Source organism: Penicillium samsonianum, assembly GCF_028829775.1.
Source record: "Penicillium samsonianum strain IBT 33392 chromosome Unknown utg000004l_segment0_segment0, whole genome shotgun sequence".
Classification (NCBI taxonomy): Eukaryota; Fungi; Ascomycota; class Eurotiomycetes; order Eurotiales; family Aspergillaceae; genus Penicillium; species Penicillium samsonianum.
The window spans coordinates 3,469,142-3,482,933 of NW_026643262.1; the positions used below are offsets into that span (position 1 = coordinate 3,469,142).

Below are 13,792 nucleotides of genomic sequence, written 5' to 3' on the forward strand. Positions count from 1 at the left end.
TTCCCGGTCTTTCTAGCACGTTATTTCGGGATTGTATTGCATTATATACTGACCAATTTTGATAGCAAAGCTCGTTGAGTGAGCCATTGTGGGTGAAAATGTTACTTTCAAAAAGTCGACCATTCGTCTGTCAAGAATAGACCTTTGGGCCACGGGTATGGAAGGTATGCAGTCATTTCTTTTCCATGAATCTACGAAAGACACGACAGTCCTTCGTTTCAGGTCAATGGTCAATAGGGACGCTTTGGATGCGTCAAAGTCTTGGCTGCACGACTCGTGTTTATGTCAATGATCCCTGGTGCGCAACATTGAAAATCGGTCGAGAGACTACATAGTAAATCAAGGCCCAGAGTAGGCAGAACGAGTATCGATTGGGGCCTACTTCTCATAATGAATCGAAAGATGCCCAATGTCATTTTCCGTTTTCCCGTGATAACGGCTGTGTGGCCGGGGGGCCAACGCTGTTCACTAAGGGCTAGAGAGAATGGCGGATAGAATGAGACGGAGTCGGTGCAATATTTGCAACGATCCCCCAGAAAGTGGCCGCAGGTGGGGGTTATAAAGTGGATATCCCGAGGTTCCCAAGGTCATTTCGTCATACTTCTCCAATTTATTTATCAGCAGACTATTGAACTATTTAATACTGAGTTTTCTCCATATTCTCGATATTCTCCCCTTCTCAGTTCCCTTCTCTATCTCTATACTACCCAACATGAAGGCAGTCATCATCACCCAACCCAAGACCGCTGACCTGGTCACCGATCGACCCATCCCTAAGCTTCGCGATGACTATCTTCTCGTCAAGACCGTCAGTGTGGGCTTGAACCCTACCGACTGGAAGCACATTGCTTACCTTGCCCCTCCCGGTGTCCTCGTCGGATGCGACTATGCAGGCATTGTCGAGGCCGTCGGCAAGGATGTCAAAAAGAATTTCAACAAAGGTGACCGCGTATGTGGATTCGCGCACGGCTCCAATGCAGTGCAGCCCGAGGATGGTACTTTCGCCGAGTACATTGTCGTCAAGGGTGACGTGCAGTGGAAGATACCCGAGACTATGAGCTTCCAGGAGGCCGCCACACTTGGAGTGGGTATCAGCACTGTGGGCCAGGGTCTGTACCAGAGTCTGAAGCTTGCACTACCCACCCAACCTATCAAGGATGCCACTCCGATTCTGATTTACGGCGGCTCCACCGCGACCGGCACCCTAGCCATCCAATTTGCCAAGCTATCGGGCTACAAGGTCCTGACCACTTGCTCGCCGCGCAACTTCGATTTGGTCCGCGGCGTTGGCGCCGATGCTGTCTATGACTATAAGGACACCCAGGCCCCCGCTGAAATCCGTAAGGCCACCGATAACAACCTGAAGCTCGTATTCGACTGTATCTCGCTCGAGTCCAGCGCTGCATTCTGCGACAATGCTATCTCCACCGATGGCGGCGAGTATAGCGCTCTCTTGAGCGTCAAAATTGACCGTGCCAATGTGAACGACCGCTTCACCCTGGCTTATTCCACCATCGGCGAGGCGTTCTCCTTTGGAGATCTTTCTATCCCCGCCAACCCGGAGGACAGGGCTCACGCTGAGAAGTTCATTCCCATTGCCGAGAGTCTGCTTGCCCAAGGAAAGATTAAGGTCCACCCCCCTAGGGTCGGCGAGCATGGGTTGAAGGGTGTGCTCGAGGGCCTGAAGTTGCTCCAGGAGGACAAGGTCAGCGGCGAGAAGCTGGTCTACAATGTTTCCGAGACCCCGTGAATAAGACACTAAGACACTATTTTCTGTCTACTAGATGATTCAGAGAACCACAAAGCCACCATTTTTATTCCCACATTCTTTAACTACCATGCGAGTTTGATCTATTCCCGTATCCCAAGTCATATGTTTCCCATTAGTTGACATTGACATTGCCAATGTAAAATCTTCACAAAACAGGCTTTAATTTCTGCTTGTCACCTGCCCCTCCTTTGTTATCTCAAACCCGATTATCAATCGAGCCATTCTCCTGCAATTTGTACAGGGGCCCCCTCGCGTCCTCGCAGTAAATCCCACATCCAACTACCTGTTGTCTTGCCAGCCCGGACTGGTTGCAAATCAATTGCGACGATTATTAATCGAACCTTTGCTCAAACATGCCAGGGACATCGGGCAGCATATCAAAACTGATTATTCATCGTTGAATAAACGTAAATTCTTCACAACGGTTTAAAATCCACTTTAGGGCGCGGAGACCTCGGCCTGAGAAGCTTCGCGAGGTCAGGGTGCTGACCAATCAGATCAATATTATGTCCGCATTAGGCTTAGTCTCCGCAGGAAGAAGCACCATCCATCGGTCGATGGAGAACCGCCAGATAGATACCATTATTTGATACTTAGAGCTGATTTGGTGTCGTTCTTGACGGATCGACAGACAGGGATTCGAGAGTACAAACAGTTTGATCAGTAGATCATTGACAAGGCCGCTATAAAAGGTCACGCACTCCAGGGCAGCCGGGGCACCTGCAGCTGCCCCAGCACGAAGACTGCTTATGTAGTAGTTGACATTGCCCAGGTGAACGTGGACTGCGCGGAGTTTTCTGCCTTCTAAATGCCTCAGATTGTTGTTGGATGTCAGTAAATTTATTGCACATGTCCCCCAATGTTCTTTTCGTTTCTTTGGGGATATGATATTGTTTGGATGGGACATGATCATCTTAAACCGGGCAAATTTCAAAATTTCATGCTAGTTGAAGACGTATGAAATTGTTTCAATCTGGAAACATAAATATAGATTGTAAAATGAATGAATAGGAGCGTGTTGAACGCCTTGGAGGCAACAATTCATGGCTGACTTGGTGTTGAACCAGTTAGACACATGTTCCAAATTACTTTAGTTCCACGCTGGCATTCGCACTCATTGATAGTGGTGTAAGAGTGGCCAGTCCTGCCCGCGTCTCAGCATCCACTAGAGTAAGAATTGCATTCTTTCCGCTCCCAATACCCAGCGACCGCTTCACAGCCTTCCAGCTCTCAACGCACACCAGGTAGACACATGTACAACCGAGGACTACTCCCCACTCCCAGGTAATAGCATGATGCTTGAAGACCAGTTGGTTGACGACTGGGAGATAAATGACAGGGAAAGCAAGGACAAAGCCGGCCATGACCGCCCAAAAGAGGAAGCGGTTCTTCCAGAGGGTGGGGAAGACGGAGAAGGTCTTGGGATTTCGGATCGGATCCATGTTAAATAGGGAACGAGAAAAGTGCTTCACCTCCCACGCTGTAACAAGGAGAAGAAAGGTAAGTGTCGCGTATGTTGTAGCGCGAGCGCGGAACACTGCGTCGCAGCTTGGATTGTATTCCTGATTACATCCATCACCTAAAGAAGATGTGCCCGATCCGGCGGCGTATATCACGCAGACAAATGAGACGAGGCAAAGTGTGCCCATAAAGGTTCCATATATCATTTTATCCACGATGAGCTCACGGGTGAAAACACCTATGCGTAGGTCGTGTGGTGGCCTGTACATGATATCTGGCTGGGCCTCTTCAAGTCCAAGACCGACGGCTAAGAATGAAGACGTAACAAGATTTGCCCATAAGATCTCCAGGGGAGACAAAGGGAAAACTGAGTCACCTCCCTCATCTTTAAAAGCAAGAGCGATCAACAGGAGGATAACCTGTGCAATGTTTGAAATGAGCAGGTGCATGAGGAACTAAAATTAATGTCAGGTTATCAAATCAAAATCTTGATGGGATATGTTTACCTTCTGAATGTTATCAAAAAGTCGTCTACCCTCTTCAACTGCCTTGACAATAGAGGAGAAGTTGTCATCCGTCAAAACCATATCGGCAGCCTCCTTCGCAACATCGCTACCATTTTTGCCCATAGCAATACCAACATCAGCCCTTTTGAGAGCAGGTGAATCATTGACACCATCTCCCGTCATGACACAAAATGCTTGGCGCCGATGCATCGCATCTACCATCCGAACCTTGGTGGCAGGGCTGCAGCGTGCGATGACAAGAGGCAGTTCCTCAATCGCGTCAATTTCTGCATCGGTCAACTTGTCGAATTCATCCGCAGGCATTACCAGTCTGCCGGATTTGACAACTGCTGTGACACGGTCAAGAATACCGACTTCTGACGCAATTGCAGTCGCGGTCTTGATGTGGTCACCAGTGAGCATATGCACCGTGATCCCTGCCATTTGGCATCTGCGTACGGCTGCGGCTGATTCGACTCGAGGGGGATCATAGAGTCCCACAAGACCCCCAAATCGTAAGCTTGATTCAGCAGAGCTTCGCGGGGATATTTGAGATCCGTCGTCGGCTGGGGGTGTTTTATATGCGATGCATAGCACGCGAAGTCCTTCGCCCGCCATCCGATCGGCCGTGTCTCGTATGATTTGCTTTTCTGTTTCATCAATATTAAGATGAGGAATAATGGTCTCCGGGGCACCCTTGGTGTACACCTCTTTGATCCTATCCCGTGAATTGTCATAGACAACGGTCATCTTCTTGATAGCAGAATCAAATGGATACTCCGTATGCAATTGAAGTTGCCTTTTCTTAATCACAGAGTCTTTTCCAAAATCAAAGCGCAAAGCGAGAACGTGAAGAGCAATTTCCGTTGGTTCACCCACAGCACTCCATATTTGATTGTCATGGTGGACAGTGGAAAGGTTGCAGAGAGCAAGCGCTCGTAGGAAGGTATGCAGAGCAGGATTATCTTCGATGGGTTGATTGGAGCTCCAATCAATCTCATCCAGTTGGACCAGACCACTCGTCGGATCAAATGGATCTGTAGTCTGGCTCACAGTCAAAGTCCCAGCACCGGGGATCCATGCAGAGCGAGCAACCATCTTTCCCTGGGTCAAGGTCCCTGTCTTGTCAGAACAGATGTTCGTGACACCGCCCACTGCCTCAAGACATTGGAGTTTTCGGACGATTACATTTCCCCTAGCCATTGCTTTTGTACCCACGGCTATTGTGATGGTGAGGACAGCAATCAATGATTCCGGGATGACGGCAACGGCAACACAGATGCCATATATGAGAACCTCGCCTTGAACATCCCATTTATTGACCGAGAAGACAACAATGGCGAGCACGATTGCCAGTCCGAAAAGTAAGAGTGCAAATTTGCTCAGCTTCACTTGCAACGGCGTACCAACCAAGCCCAACACGTTCATGAAAAATGCTTTCACCCGTTTCCCCGCATTAACAAGACGGCTGGAGTCGCGAAGATTGGGCTGTGTCTGTAGTAGTTGTGCAATCTTCCCAACTTCTGTATCCATCCCTATTGCGGTGACTATTCCCATCGCACGACCTTGTGTAGTGCTGCAGCCAGAATAGGCCATGTTGGTTCGGTCACCGATAGGAATATCAGATAATGATAGGGTTACATGAGGAGTTTTGAGGATGGGGAGGGATTCGCCTGTTAGAAGTGCTTCATCCATTGAAGCATTCATACCATCGAACAAGCGCAGGTCAGCAGGGACAATATCCCCAACTACTAGCTGGACTATGTCGCCGACAACCAGCGACTCCGCCCTGACAGAGGCAATGCGACCCTCTCGGATAGCCTTGCATATTGGGGCGGAGAGACGATGCAGCGAAAGAATTGTCTTTTCGGCACGGTAGTCTTGCACGAAGCTAGAAGAGAAGCCTTAGCCCAAGTACAAGGTCTGATTCGAAAATACCCACCCCACAACTATATTCAAAACGATCACTGCGGTAATGACACCTCCCTCGATGTAATCATCGATTCCAAAGGATAGGGCCATGGTGATGAGAAGAACCTTGGTTTGTGTCAGCTATGTTTTGTTTTGTTGGTGGCATTGATAGATCTATGTGGTTTAACATACTAGTGTCAGACTGTTAGACACCTGTCTTAGCAGTATCCCCCAGACGGAGACACCCTCCATTTCACGCACGGTATTCGGACCATCGCGCTCGAGGCGGGAGGCCGCTTCGGTGCCGGAGAGTCCATTTCTAAAACGTGTGTTAATAAGGACGCCTGTCTATATTGGAGTACACCAGACACTGACGCACCGAAGATCTGTGTGGAGGAGGGATGCGAGCTCAGATGGTTCTATAAGATGGGCGTTCTGGTCGGGCTCTTTTTTACTTGCTTGGGGCTCCAAGGATGTAGTGTGATCAGTCGTATGTGGGATAGACTTTTTGTCGGTATCGCAGGGCTTAGTATGTAGGCGGTTTGTCACATTGGGTTGGGGATTGGTTTCCGTAAAACCACATATAGGAGGTTCTGTCGATTCCTCGACATCGGGGGTTATCTCTACGCCCATTCAATAAGATTGTGGGAAAGAAAGCGGTGGAAACAAGTTATATGGCCTTTAAATCCCCTGATGAATACCCGTCAACCTTGAGAGTAGGGAAAAAGTATGTTCGCACTAGGAAGGGGAGGTGGAAGTAGCAAGATGGAGGAAGGGATAACCTAGAAGCGGAATTTGTATGCGAGAAATAGCCATGTACATCAAAAATGCGCACATGCTCACCTATGTTGTACCTTCAACCAGAAGAGGGGGTTTCCCAGCTGTGAGGGGCAGCCTGATTACCTCGTGAAGCTACGATGTCATTGGGGCGACCCATTGTCGGAAATGCTTGGCTCCTCTGGGCTCTGGCGGAAGTCTTCAAAGATTCCGGGCGGTTGTCCAGTTAAATCATGGGACCCCAAGCTTCTTGCATCGGGATTGGTGGCGTCTCATTCCGGGGTTGAAGCCACAATGCACTTGGCTTCTAGGCAGTCGTGGCGTGTTATTCCTGGATTAAGGCTGACGGTTCATCGGAATCCTAGTGATATTCTCTCGTACTTTGGGTGTTGGAATCTGTATTCAGCTCATCAGTAACGAGCCGAGTACCGGATAACAGACATGCCCTATATGTTAAAATCGGTGGTTCCGCGAAGTCCACGACTGCATCATCCTGTATGAGCACAGCCGCCTTGCCAATCCTTCGGCTAACTGAATAGGCCGCATTCCAAGAGCTCGGCATCTTGGGACTGACACATCCACTCTCGCTGCAGTGACCCAATTAATAGCGAATCGGAGATGACAAGTCGAGACCGGTCACGGTCAGAGCGGTCGGAGTGTATGTGCCATGTCCAAAGTCAGGTTGGAAGAAGACCTCGGGATTGATCAGAGTACTATGCACATCGTAGGTAAATAGTAGTAACTAATTACCTCCAGGCATAGTACATGCAGGTAAAAGAAAAGCAACAAATGACAATATTGTAGTTGATACCGCAGAAGTATATGATGGACCGGCGACAGACAAGGTACCAAGTACAAGCGCAGCTAAGGCGGCCAATCAAGGAGCGGCCCGCACATGAAAAATCGCTACTTTGCTACTTTTTGCTCGAACACAACTTTGGAAAGCTTCCCAATTTCTATCTTTCTATCGTGAATATGGTCGGTCCGATAGCATTCCTCTCACAATTAAATCGTGCCGATGGTTCAGCGTCATACAAATGTCCAGCCACCGGTTACAGCATTCTGGGCGCAGTCAACGCGCCCATTGAGCTCCCAGCACGTCGGGACGCATTGAAACCCGAAGAAGCCACTGTGGAGGTCTTTGTCAAACCTGGTACGACAACTGCCGGCGTCGGTGAAAGATATATCGAAGGAATCCTGCGGTCTGTGCTAGGAAAAATCGTCCTTGGACGGGAGAAGGGCTTCCCCCGTCGCGGTGTGGTCCTCACCCTGGCTATTGTTGGAGGAGAGAACGTGGAACGCGGTGACTCTGTGAGTATATCAAAATCTTCCTTCTTCCTACACTACGTCGACCTGGCAGACTAATCTATCTAGTACCTTACTATCCTCCCGGCTCTCCTACATGCTGCCTTGCTCGCTATGATATCCGCCTCCGTTCCTCTGTCGATGACCTTCTCCGCGACCCTCCTCGGTGTAACCAAGTCTGGTGATATTGTGCGGGATCCCTCCCCGACTGCTGCCAAGGCTGCTGTGTCCCTCCATGTTTTTGCCATCTCCTCGAAGAATCACCTTTTGCTCAACGAAAGCGAGGGTCGATTTGAATTTGATACCTGGGAACTTGTCCGTGAGCGTGCGCTCTCCATTTGTCAAGGCGAGACAATCGCTAGCGCTGATGGCGACGTTACTATGGGCGAAGGAACGACCGACGCCAGTTTGAACAGTTTCATCCGGGAGACCGTGGAGGACCAGGTCTACAGTGACTACGCCTACAAGATGGACTCTATCTGAGGCGGACTGCGCCCACGGCAAATTTGCGGAGAGTTAGTGAGACGCGATAAAATAGGACAGGTCGATCGGTCAACCCCAGATCCCCTTCTCTTGTGCACATGACTTCCCTGAAGCACACGCTATATCTCCCCCCTCGACTAGGGATACAACGGTACCACAAAACAGTTGATCGAGTACCCCACCCGGTTAAGGCACCGTCACCTGACTGCCGCTGAATGTACGACACGCTTCATTCAGCTGCCACAAGCGACAGCCTTGCTGCATATGAGGCTTGTTTCGGGCTCCCCCGCTGTTGGATTCCGGACGGACCCCGTCAGCTTTTGAACGTTTTGGTCACCCAATCTTACCAAGTGACTTAGCGGCGGACAGTTGGAACTACATACTCCTAGCAGGTGTAGCCAGAATGATGGCCCACTTCGAGTCAGGGTTGGAAGGGATACATGTTTTACCGACATTCTGGCAAAAGACTGCACAAAGTAATATGGAGAATGGAATATCCAAAAGAAATACCACCTATCATTATCTATAAGCATCCTAAGCATCCTAATCATTCTAATCATTCTAATCATTCTAATCATTCTAATCATTCTAATCATTCTAATCATCTTATTTCTGATATATCTCTGATATCACAGTGTAAACGTCATTTATCTGAGCGCAACTGCGCGAGTGTACGCATTTGGCGATGACTAGCCTAGTCAGACTCGACCAATTATAGAATTTTCTGGGGAATCTCGCCATGAGAAACCAATCTAAATAATCTCCTAATTTAGTGTTATCGAGGTCCGTGGTCGGTCATCCTCCTAAAAAGGATTCCTCTTTTTTTTGGTTTTATCCTTGCCAATGCCAATCCTTGTTAATCTTTGCCCTACCAAACCACCGCTACTCTCAAGTTTATCCGCATCCTTGTCCTTGCCGGCATATCAAAATAAAAATAAACGAGAAAGAAATCCCCCTCCCCCTTCCTTCCAAAAAAAAAAGCCAAAAAAGAGTTGTGGAATACGCTAGAATCAATATCAACTGGGTCCACGACTTACGGGGGACACAGCTGCGATCTCAAGACTTCGGATCCGCAATCCCCGTTACATCCGAGCACTTTTCCTGATTACTCCCCCATCTTATTTACCTGCCGCTTAAGCCGATGGCGTCCAGCCGTGATCGTCTACGGTCTGACACTCTTTCACGTCAATCTACAGAACCCCCATCTCTCCCCTCTCTATCCCCGACCCAAGCCCCACCCCCAACAACCGCGGCGCACCTCCGCGATGCCCTCAGCATAGAACCCTCGACCCAGGACAATCGCCCAGATCTCCCTCAAGGAACAAACAACGTGTTACCTACACAAATATCCGAATCGGCTCAAGAAGAGGCCGGCTTGTCGCTGCCTTCCTCAACATTACTGCAGTTTCGACGGAAGTCGATTAATCGACGATCGAAGAAAGCGTTGTCGACCGACTGTATACCGCGACAGACAATTTTGAAAGCCCTGGCCTCTCGTGCTTCGATCCTCACCAATAACGCTGATCTGGCGGCGAGTTCCTTGTCGAATATGCTCGCGAATAAACCCACCCAGGCTTCCCCGCCTTCCGACAACCAACAACGGCGAGGGAGCAATGCCTCCTCTCACAACCTCTCTACCGCACTATCAAATCTTCAATTGAACGGATATCTCGATCGATCACCTGCCACGGCACGTTTAATACTGCAATCGCCATGTTATTTCCACCAACGCTTCGATGATGCTGTCAACATAAAAAAGGTGTTGGAGGAAATCGCCGACGACGAGTGGCTGTCACATTCGCGACTAGTTCAGACGGCAACTGGAGTTCGTGAAGTGTCGAAGCAGCTACAGCGACGACCTATCAAACGAGCGGTGCGAAATGTCATGATTGTTACCAAGGCGCGTGATAACAGCCTGGTACACTTGACTCGGGAAGTTGCCGAGTGGCTGCTTTCGACCTCAAGATACGGAAGTGAATTAGGAGTCAATGTCTATGTTGATGCGAAGCTGCGAAATTCGAAACGATTTGATGCTCCGGGGCTATTGCAAAAAGACCCGATGTTTACGCAAATGTTACATTTTTGGACACCGGATCTGTGCTGGACATCACCAGATAAGTTCGATTTGGTGCTGACGCTTGGTGGTGATGGTACCGTTCTCTTCACATCTTGGCTCTTCCAGCGCGTGGTTCCGCCCGTGCTCTGTTTTTCGCTAGGCAGCCTGGGCTTCCTCACAAATTTCGAGTTTTCCGACTATAAATCACAGCTTAATGCCGTTATGGGCGAGGTGGGCATGCGTGTCAACCTGCGCATGCGGTTCACGTGTACCGTATATCGGAAAGACCGGAGCAAGGGAGCAGAGATGGGCGCTGTCGAGGAAGGCGAGCAATTTGAAGTATTGAATGAGCTCGTCATCGACCGCGGCCCATCCCCCTATGTGTCGAACCTGGAGCTCTATGCCGACGACGAGCTGCTAACAGTCGTCCAAGCAGACGGCTGTATCTTCTCCACCCCGACTGGTTCCACGGCATACTCTCTATCCGCCGGCGGTTCTCTTATGCACCCATCCATCCCAGGCATCCTCCTCACCCCAATATGCCCACACACCCTCTCCTTCCGCCCAATGGTCCTTTCTGACTCCCACCTCCTCCGTATTGCGGTCCCTAAATCCTCCCGATCCACCGCTTACTGCTCCTTTGATGGTAAGGGCCGCGTCGAACTACGCCAAGGCGACTACGTCACTGTCGAAGCTAGCCAGTACCCATTCCCGACAGTCGTTTCCAACAACAACGAATGGTTCACGAGTGTCCAGCGTGCTCTGCGGTGGAACACCCGTGGCGCGGTCCAGAAGAGCTGGGATGGTGGTGATGCCGACGCGGACTTGACCAGTGATCCCAATGAAGACGAACAGTGGGACATCGATATGGAGACCGTGCTCGCTGGTACAGATAGCGGCATCGGTCCCAGTGAAGATGGGGATGCTCTATCGCCCAGTCCCATGCGTCGGCAAATGAGCTTGCTCAATATGTGATGTTCTTGTGCATGTTAGCGATTTTCGATTTTCTTTTGTGCTCTATACCTTTTTTCAACGTCTGGGCCTCGGAGTTTTCTTTTGTTTTCATTTCTCAAACCCAGCGTGATGAGGTTCGCTCGGTGTTTGGTTTGCATTGTAACCATTTTGTTTCGGACATATCTCGGGCAGGGAAGCATCTGCAGTACTGTTCGTCTTGGGATATCGTGTCAATAGATCATGACATATTGCCTCTACGGCTTGAATAGAAAGGCCTCGGCTGGTCGACTTTGATTTTGTCTCGCGGCTTGCTGCTGTCACCTCTAGATTTTGAATGCTGTAATTTGATCTAGAATGACGAGAATTGCCCAATTTCTGCTCATCGTATTTCTACTTTTCTGGACCATGGAGCGCGTAAGACGGCTATTGGCCGTCATTTTCCTTAAGGTCGGAGATGAGATTTGGTTGCCTGTAGGAGATGGTGTAATGAGACAGTTGGTGGTCGAGCAGTGATCATCGGTTATCGTCTTTGTGATTACAACCGCAACTCGCACTAGACTGAGCGAGCTTATGGTGGGCGCTGCAAACCCTGGAAGTGTGATTAAGAGCGTTAATTAATCGATATTAAAGATTAAGTGGAGTGGAAGTAGCAGACTGAGAGATTCCCACGCGACACGGAGCTTTACTGAACATTCTCCTCGCGTTCTCTTCATCCAAGGCGCCTTGTGATCCAAATCCTCGTTGGCTTCACGATCGATTGGAATAGAGGAAGAGATAGAAGGACGAGCAACATGAGGTATTATTAAACAATATGCGTCAGCCCCCCAAGATCCCCGCGGCCATAGAAGTATCGCTATTAGGATAATATTTGCCGACATTACTTTTCAAGAAACAATTGCCCCCCTGTCCACCGTCAAAGGAAGCAGTCAAATTTGCAGAATATACAACTCCTTTGCATTTCGGGTCGTTTGAGGTATTCTGGTTCCATTGGACACATTGGGCAATGCAGGACTTCAAAGTATACTCGGTTCTAGTGCTCAGATCTTTGATTCTTCCGTTGCCGTATGCCGGCTCCCCGCCGCGTGGCCAGTCGACAGCACACAGCAATGTAAATATCGACCCATCAGATCCGGTCTCTATTGTCTTGTTTTGTCTGGGACACGGATTTGCAGCGATGCCTATTGTGCCCGACGTAATAGGGGCGGAGGACGTAGTTGATGCAGTGGTGGTTGTAGAGGAAGATGCGGTGGCGGTAGAAGACTGTGGTTCTGTCGAGGTTGTAGAAGTGGCATCGAGACCCGGTTTACTTGAATCGACACTATTATAAGATGCTATGTTAGGCTGATATAGCTTGTGAGGAGTGAGCCCTGGGAGGTTAACATACGTAGTTTTTCTGTTCGCCAACGATCCTCCCACTCCACCACCAACTGCACCACCAATGACCAAAATCGCAATAGCTACCAGCAACCAGAAGACCGTGTAAGTCACTCCGCATATCCTCTTGGGCTCCTTGGGAGATTTCGTTTTAAGTGAACCATCTTCAAGTATGCCAGGGTTCGCACTTGTTGGTCCGGAAACGTAGTGTAAGCCCGCAGTATCCGTCCGGACTTCTTTTTCTGTGTCAGGAGCTACTTAAGGACCGCTGTCGAATGTTCCTGTCCCCCTGTATTGCTCCGGAGCCACCTCAAGCCCATCCATCTTGCATGGATTGGAATCGGACTCGGCGAGGCGTGGTCAGTCGCGCTCTGGGAAAGAAAACGCCTTTCGCTGGAACGTAAGGGATGAAAGAACTTGGAGAAAATAGTAGCGTGATTGTACGAAGGGTCCACTAGCATTAATACTGGGCGATTTCTCACTACTTAATAGCGGGTTATGGAGTTAGCATGAAAACTGCTTTTTACGCCAAGTGGTGTACTTTGGTATTCCCATACTCGTACGGGGTACTGAAAGGCCTATTCACAGCCCCTGTCTCTCAAGGTGCCACGTCTTGAAAAATAAAAGTCATTTGTTTCACGCCGAGCCCATATAGTCACTAAATACGCTTGGACCCTTCGGCCCCCAAACTTAGCCCCCAACTCAAGCCACCAATGAGGTCTTTACTACTCCGTATGGCTGTAAGCATGGGATCACTGGCAGGTACGTACTCCGTAGCACGGTGTAGCCTCTTCCTCGGAGCTTGGTCATTCACTGCGGGGCTGTGGTACTTATCAATCGAGATCATTCCCTCTATACCAATGATATAAGCGCTGCTACGACTAAATAGGATATCCTGATTAAGTCACTACGGATAACCACCTACATACCCCTGATTCCCGCTGGTATCCACTCACTAACTCCTAAATGGGTATGGTGTGAACGCTATACAATACCCGGTCCTTGCCAAGTAACCCTACCCCCTTCGGGTGTTGGGTTACCACACCGTAATGTAAACTCTTGCTCAATGTAAATTTTACACCACCCACCATTTTTACTACCATTTTACATCCTACCAACATGCCGGAAAAAAACCCAGATTTGGAGAATACCCTTGCAAACGTTCTCTCTGCATGGCATGCTCGAAAAAAACCA

The 13,792-nt window shown here is 49.4% G+C and overlaps 5 protein-coding genes across 5 annotated transcripts; 3 read left to right on the forward strand and 2 right to left on the reverse strand.

Annotated features, from left to right (window-relative positions):
* Window positions 1-712: 712 nt before the first annotated feature.
* Window positions 713-1,750, forward strand: N7471_008224 (zinc-binding alcohol dehydrogenase family protein; the record flags this gene model as incomplete). Its single annotated transcript, XM_057280943.1, has 1 exon — window positions 713-1,750. The coding sequence occupies one exon, from the start codon at window positions 713-715 to the stop codon at window positions 1,748-1,750; it is 1,038 nt and encodes a 345-aa protein (XP_057135203.1).
* Window positions 1,751-2,856: 1,106 nt separating this feature from the next.
* Window positions 2,857-6,282, reverse strand: N7471_008225 (putative potassium/sodium P-type ATPase; the record flags this gene model as incomplete). The annotated part of the gene is made up of 5 exons (XM_057280944.1): window positions 2,857-3,687; window positions 3,739-5,629; window positions 5,681-5,775; window positions 5,842-5,968; window positions 6,029-6,282. 5 exons carry the CDS (start codon window positions 6,280-6,282, stop codon window positions 2,857-2,859), a joined length of 3,198 nt encoding a protein of 1,065 aa, XP_057135204.1.
* A 1,119-nt stretch (window positions 6,283-7,401) lies between these two features.
* On the forward strand, window positions 7,402-8,746 carry N7471_008226 (putative exosome complex subunit Rrp46; the record flags this gene model as incomplete). The annotated part of the gene is made up of 2 exons (XM_057280945.1): window positions 7,402-7,737; window positions 7,801-8,746. 2 exons carry the CDS (start codon window positions 7,402-7,404, stop codon window positions 8,212-8,214), a joined length of 750 nt encoding a protein of 249 aa, XP_057135205.1. The 3' UTR covers window positions 8,215-8,746.
* Window positions 8,747-9,355: 609 nt separating this feature from the next.
* On the forward strand, window positions 9,356-11,245 carry N7471_008227 (putative NAD+ kinase Utr1; the record flags this gene model as incomplete). The annotated part of the gene is made up of 1 exon (XM_057280946.1): window positions 9,356-11,245. One exon carries the CDS (start codon window positions 9,356-9,358, stop codon window positions 11,243-11,245), a length of 1,890 nt encoding a protein of 629 aa, XP_057135206.1.
* Window positions 11,246-12,040: 795 nt separating this feature from the next.
* N7471_008228 (uncharacterized protein) lies at window positions 12,041-12,922 on the reverse strand (the record flags this gene model as incomplete). Its single annotated transcript, XM_057280947.1, has 3 exons — window positions 12,041-12,542; window positions 12,609-12,840; window positions 12,865-12,922. 3 exons carry the CDS (start codon window positions 12,920-12,922, stop codon window positions 12,041-12,043), a joined length of 792 nt encoding a protein of 263 aa, XP_057135207.1.
* Window positions 12,923-13,792: the final 870 nt, after the last annotated feature.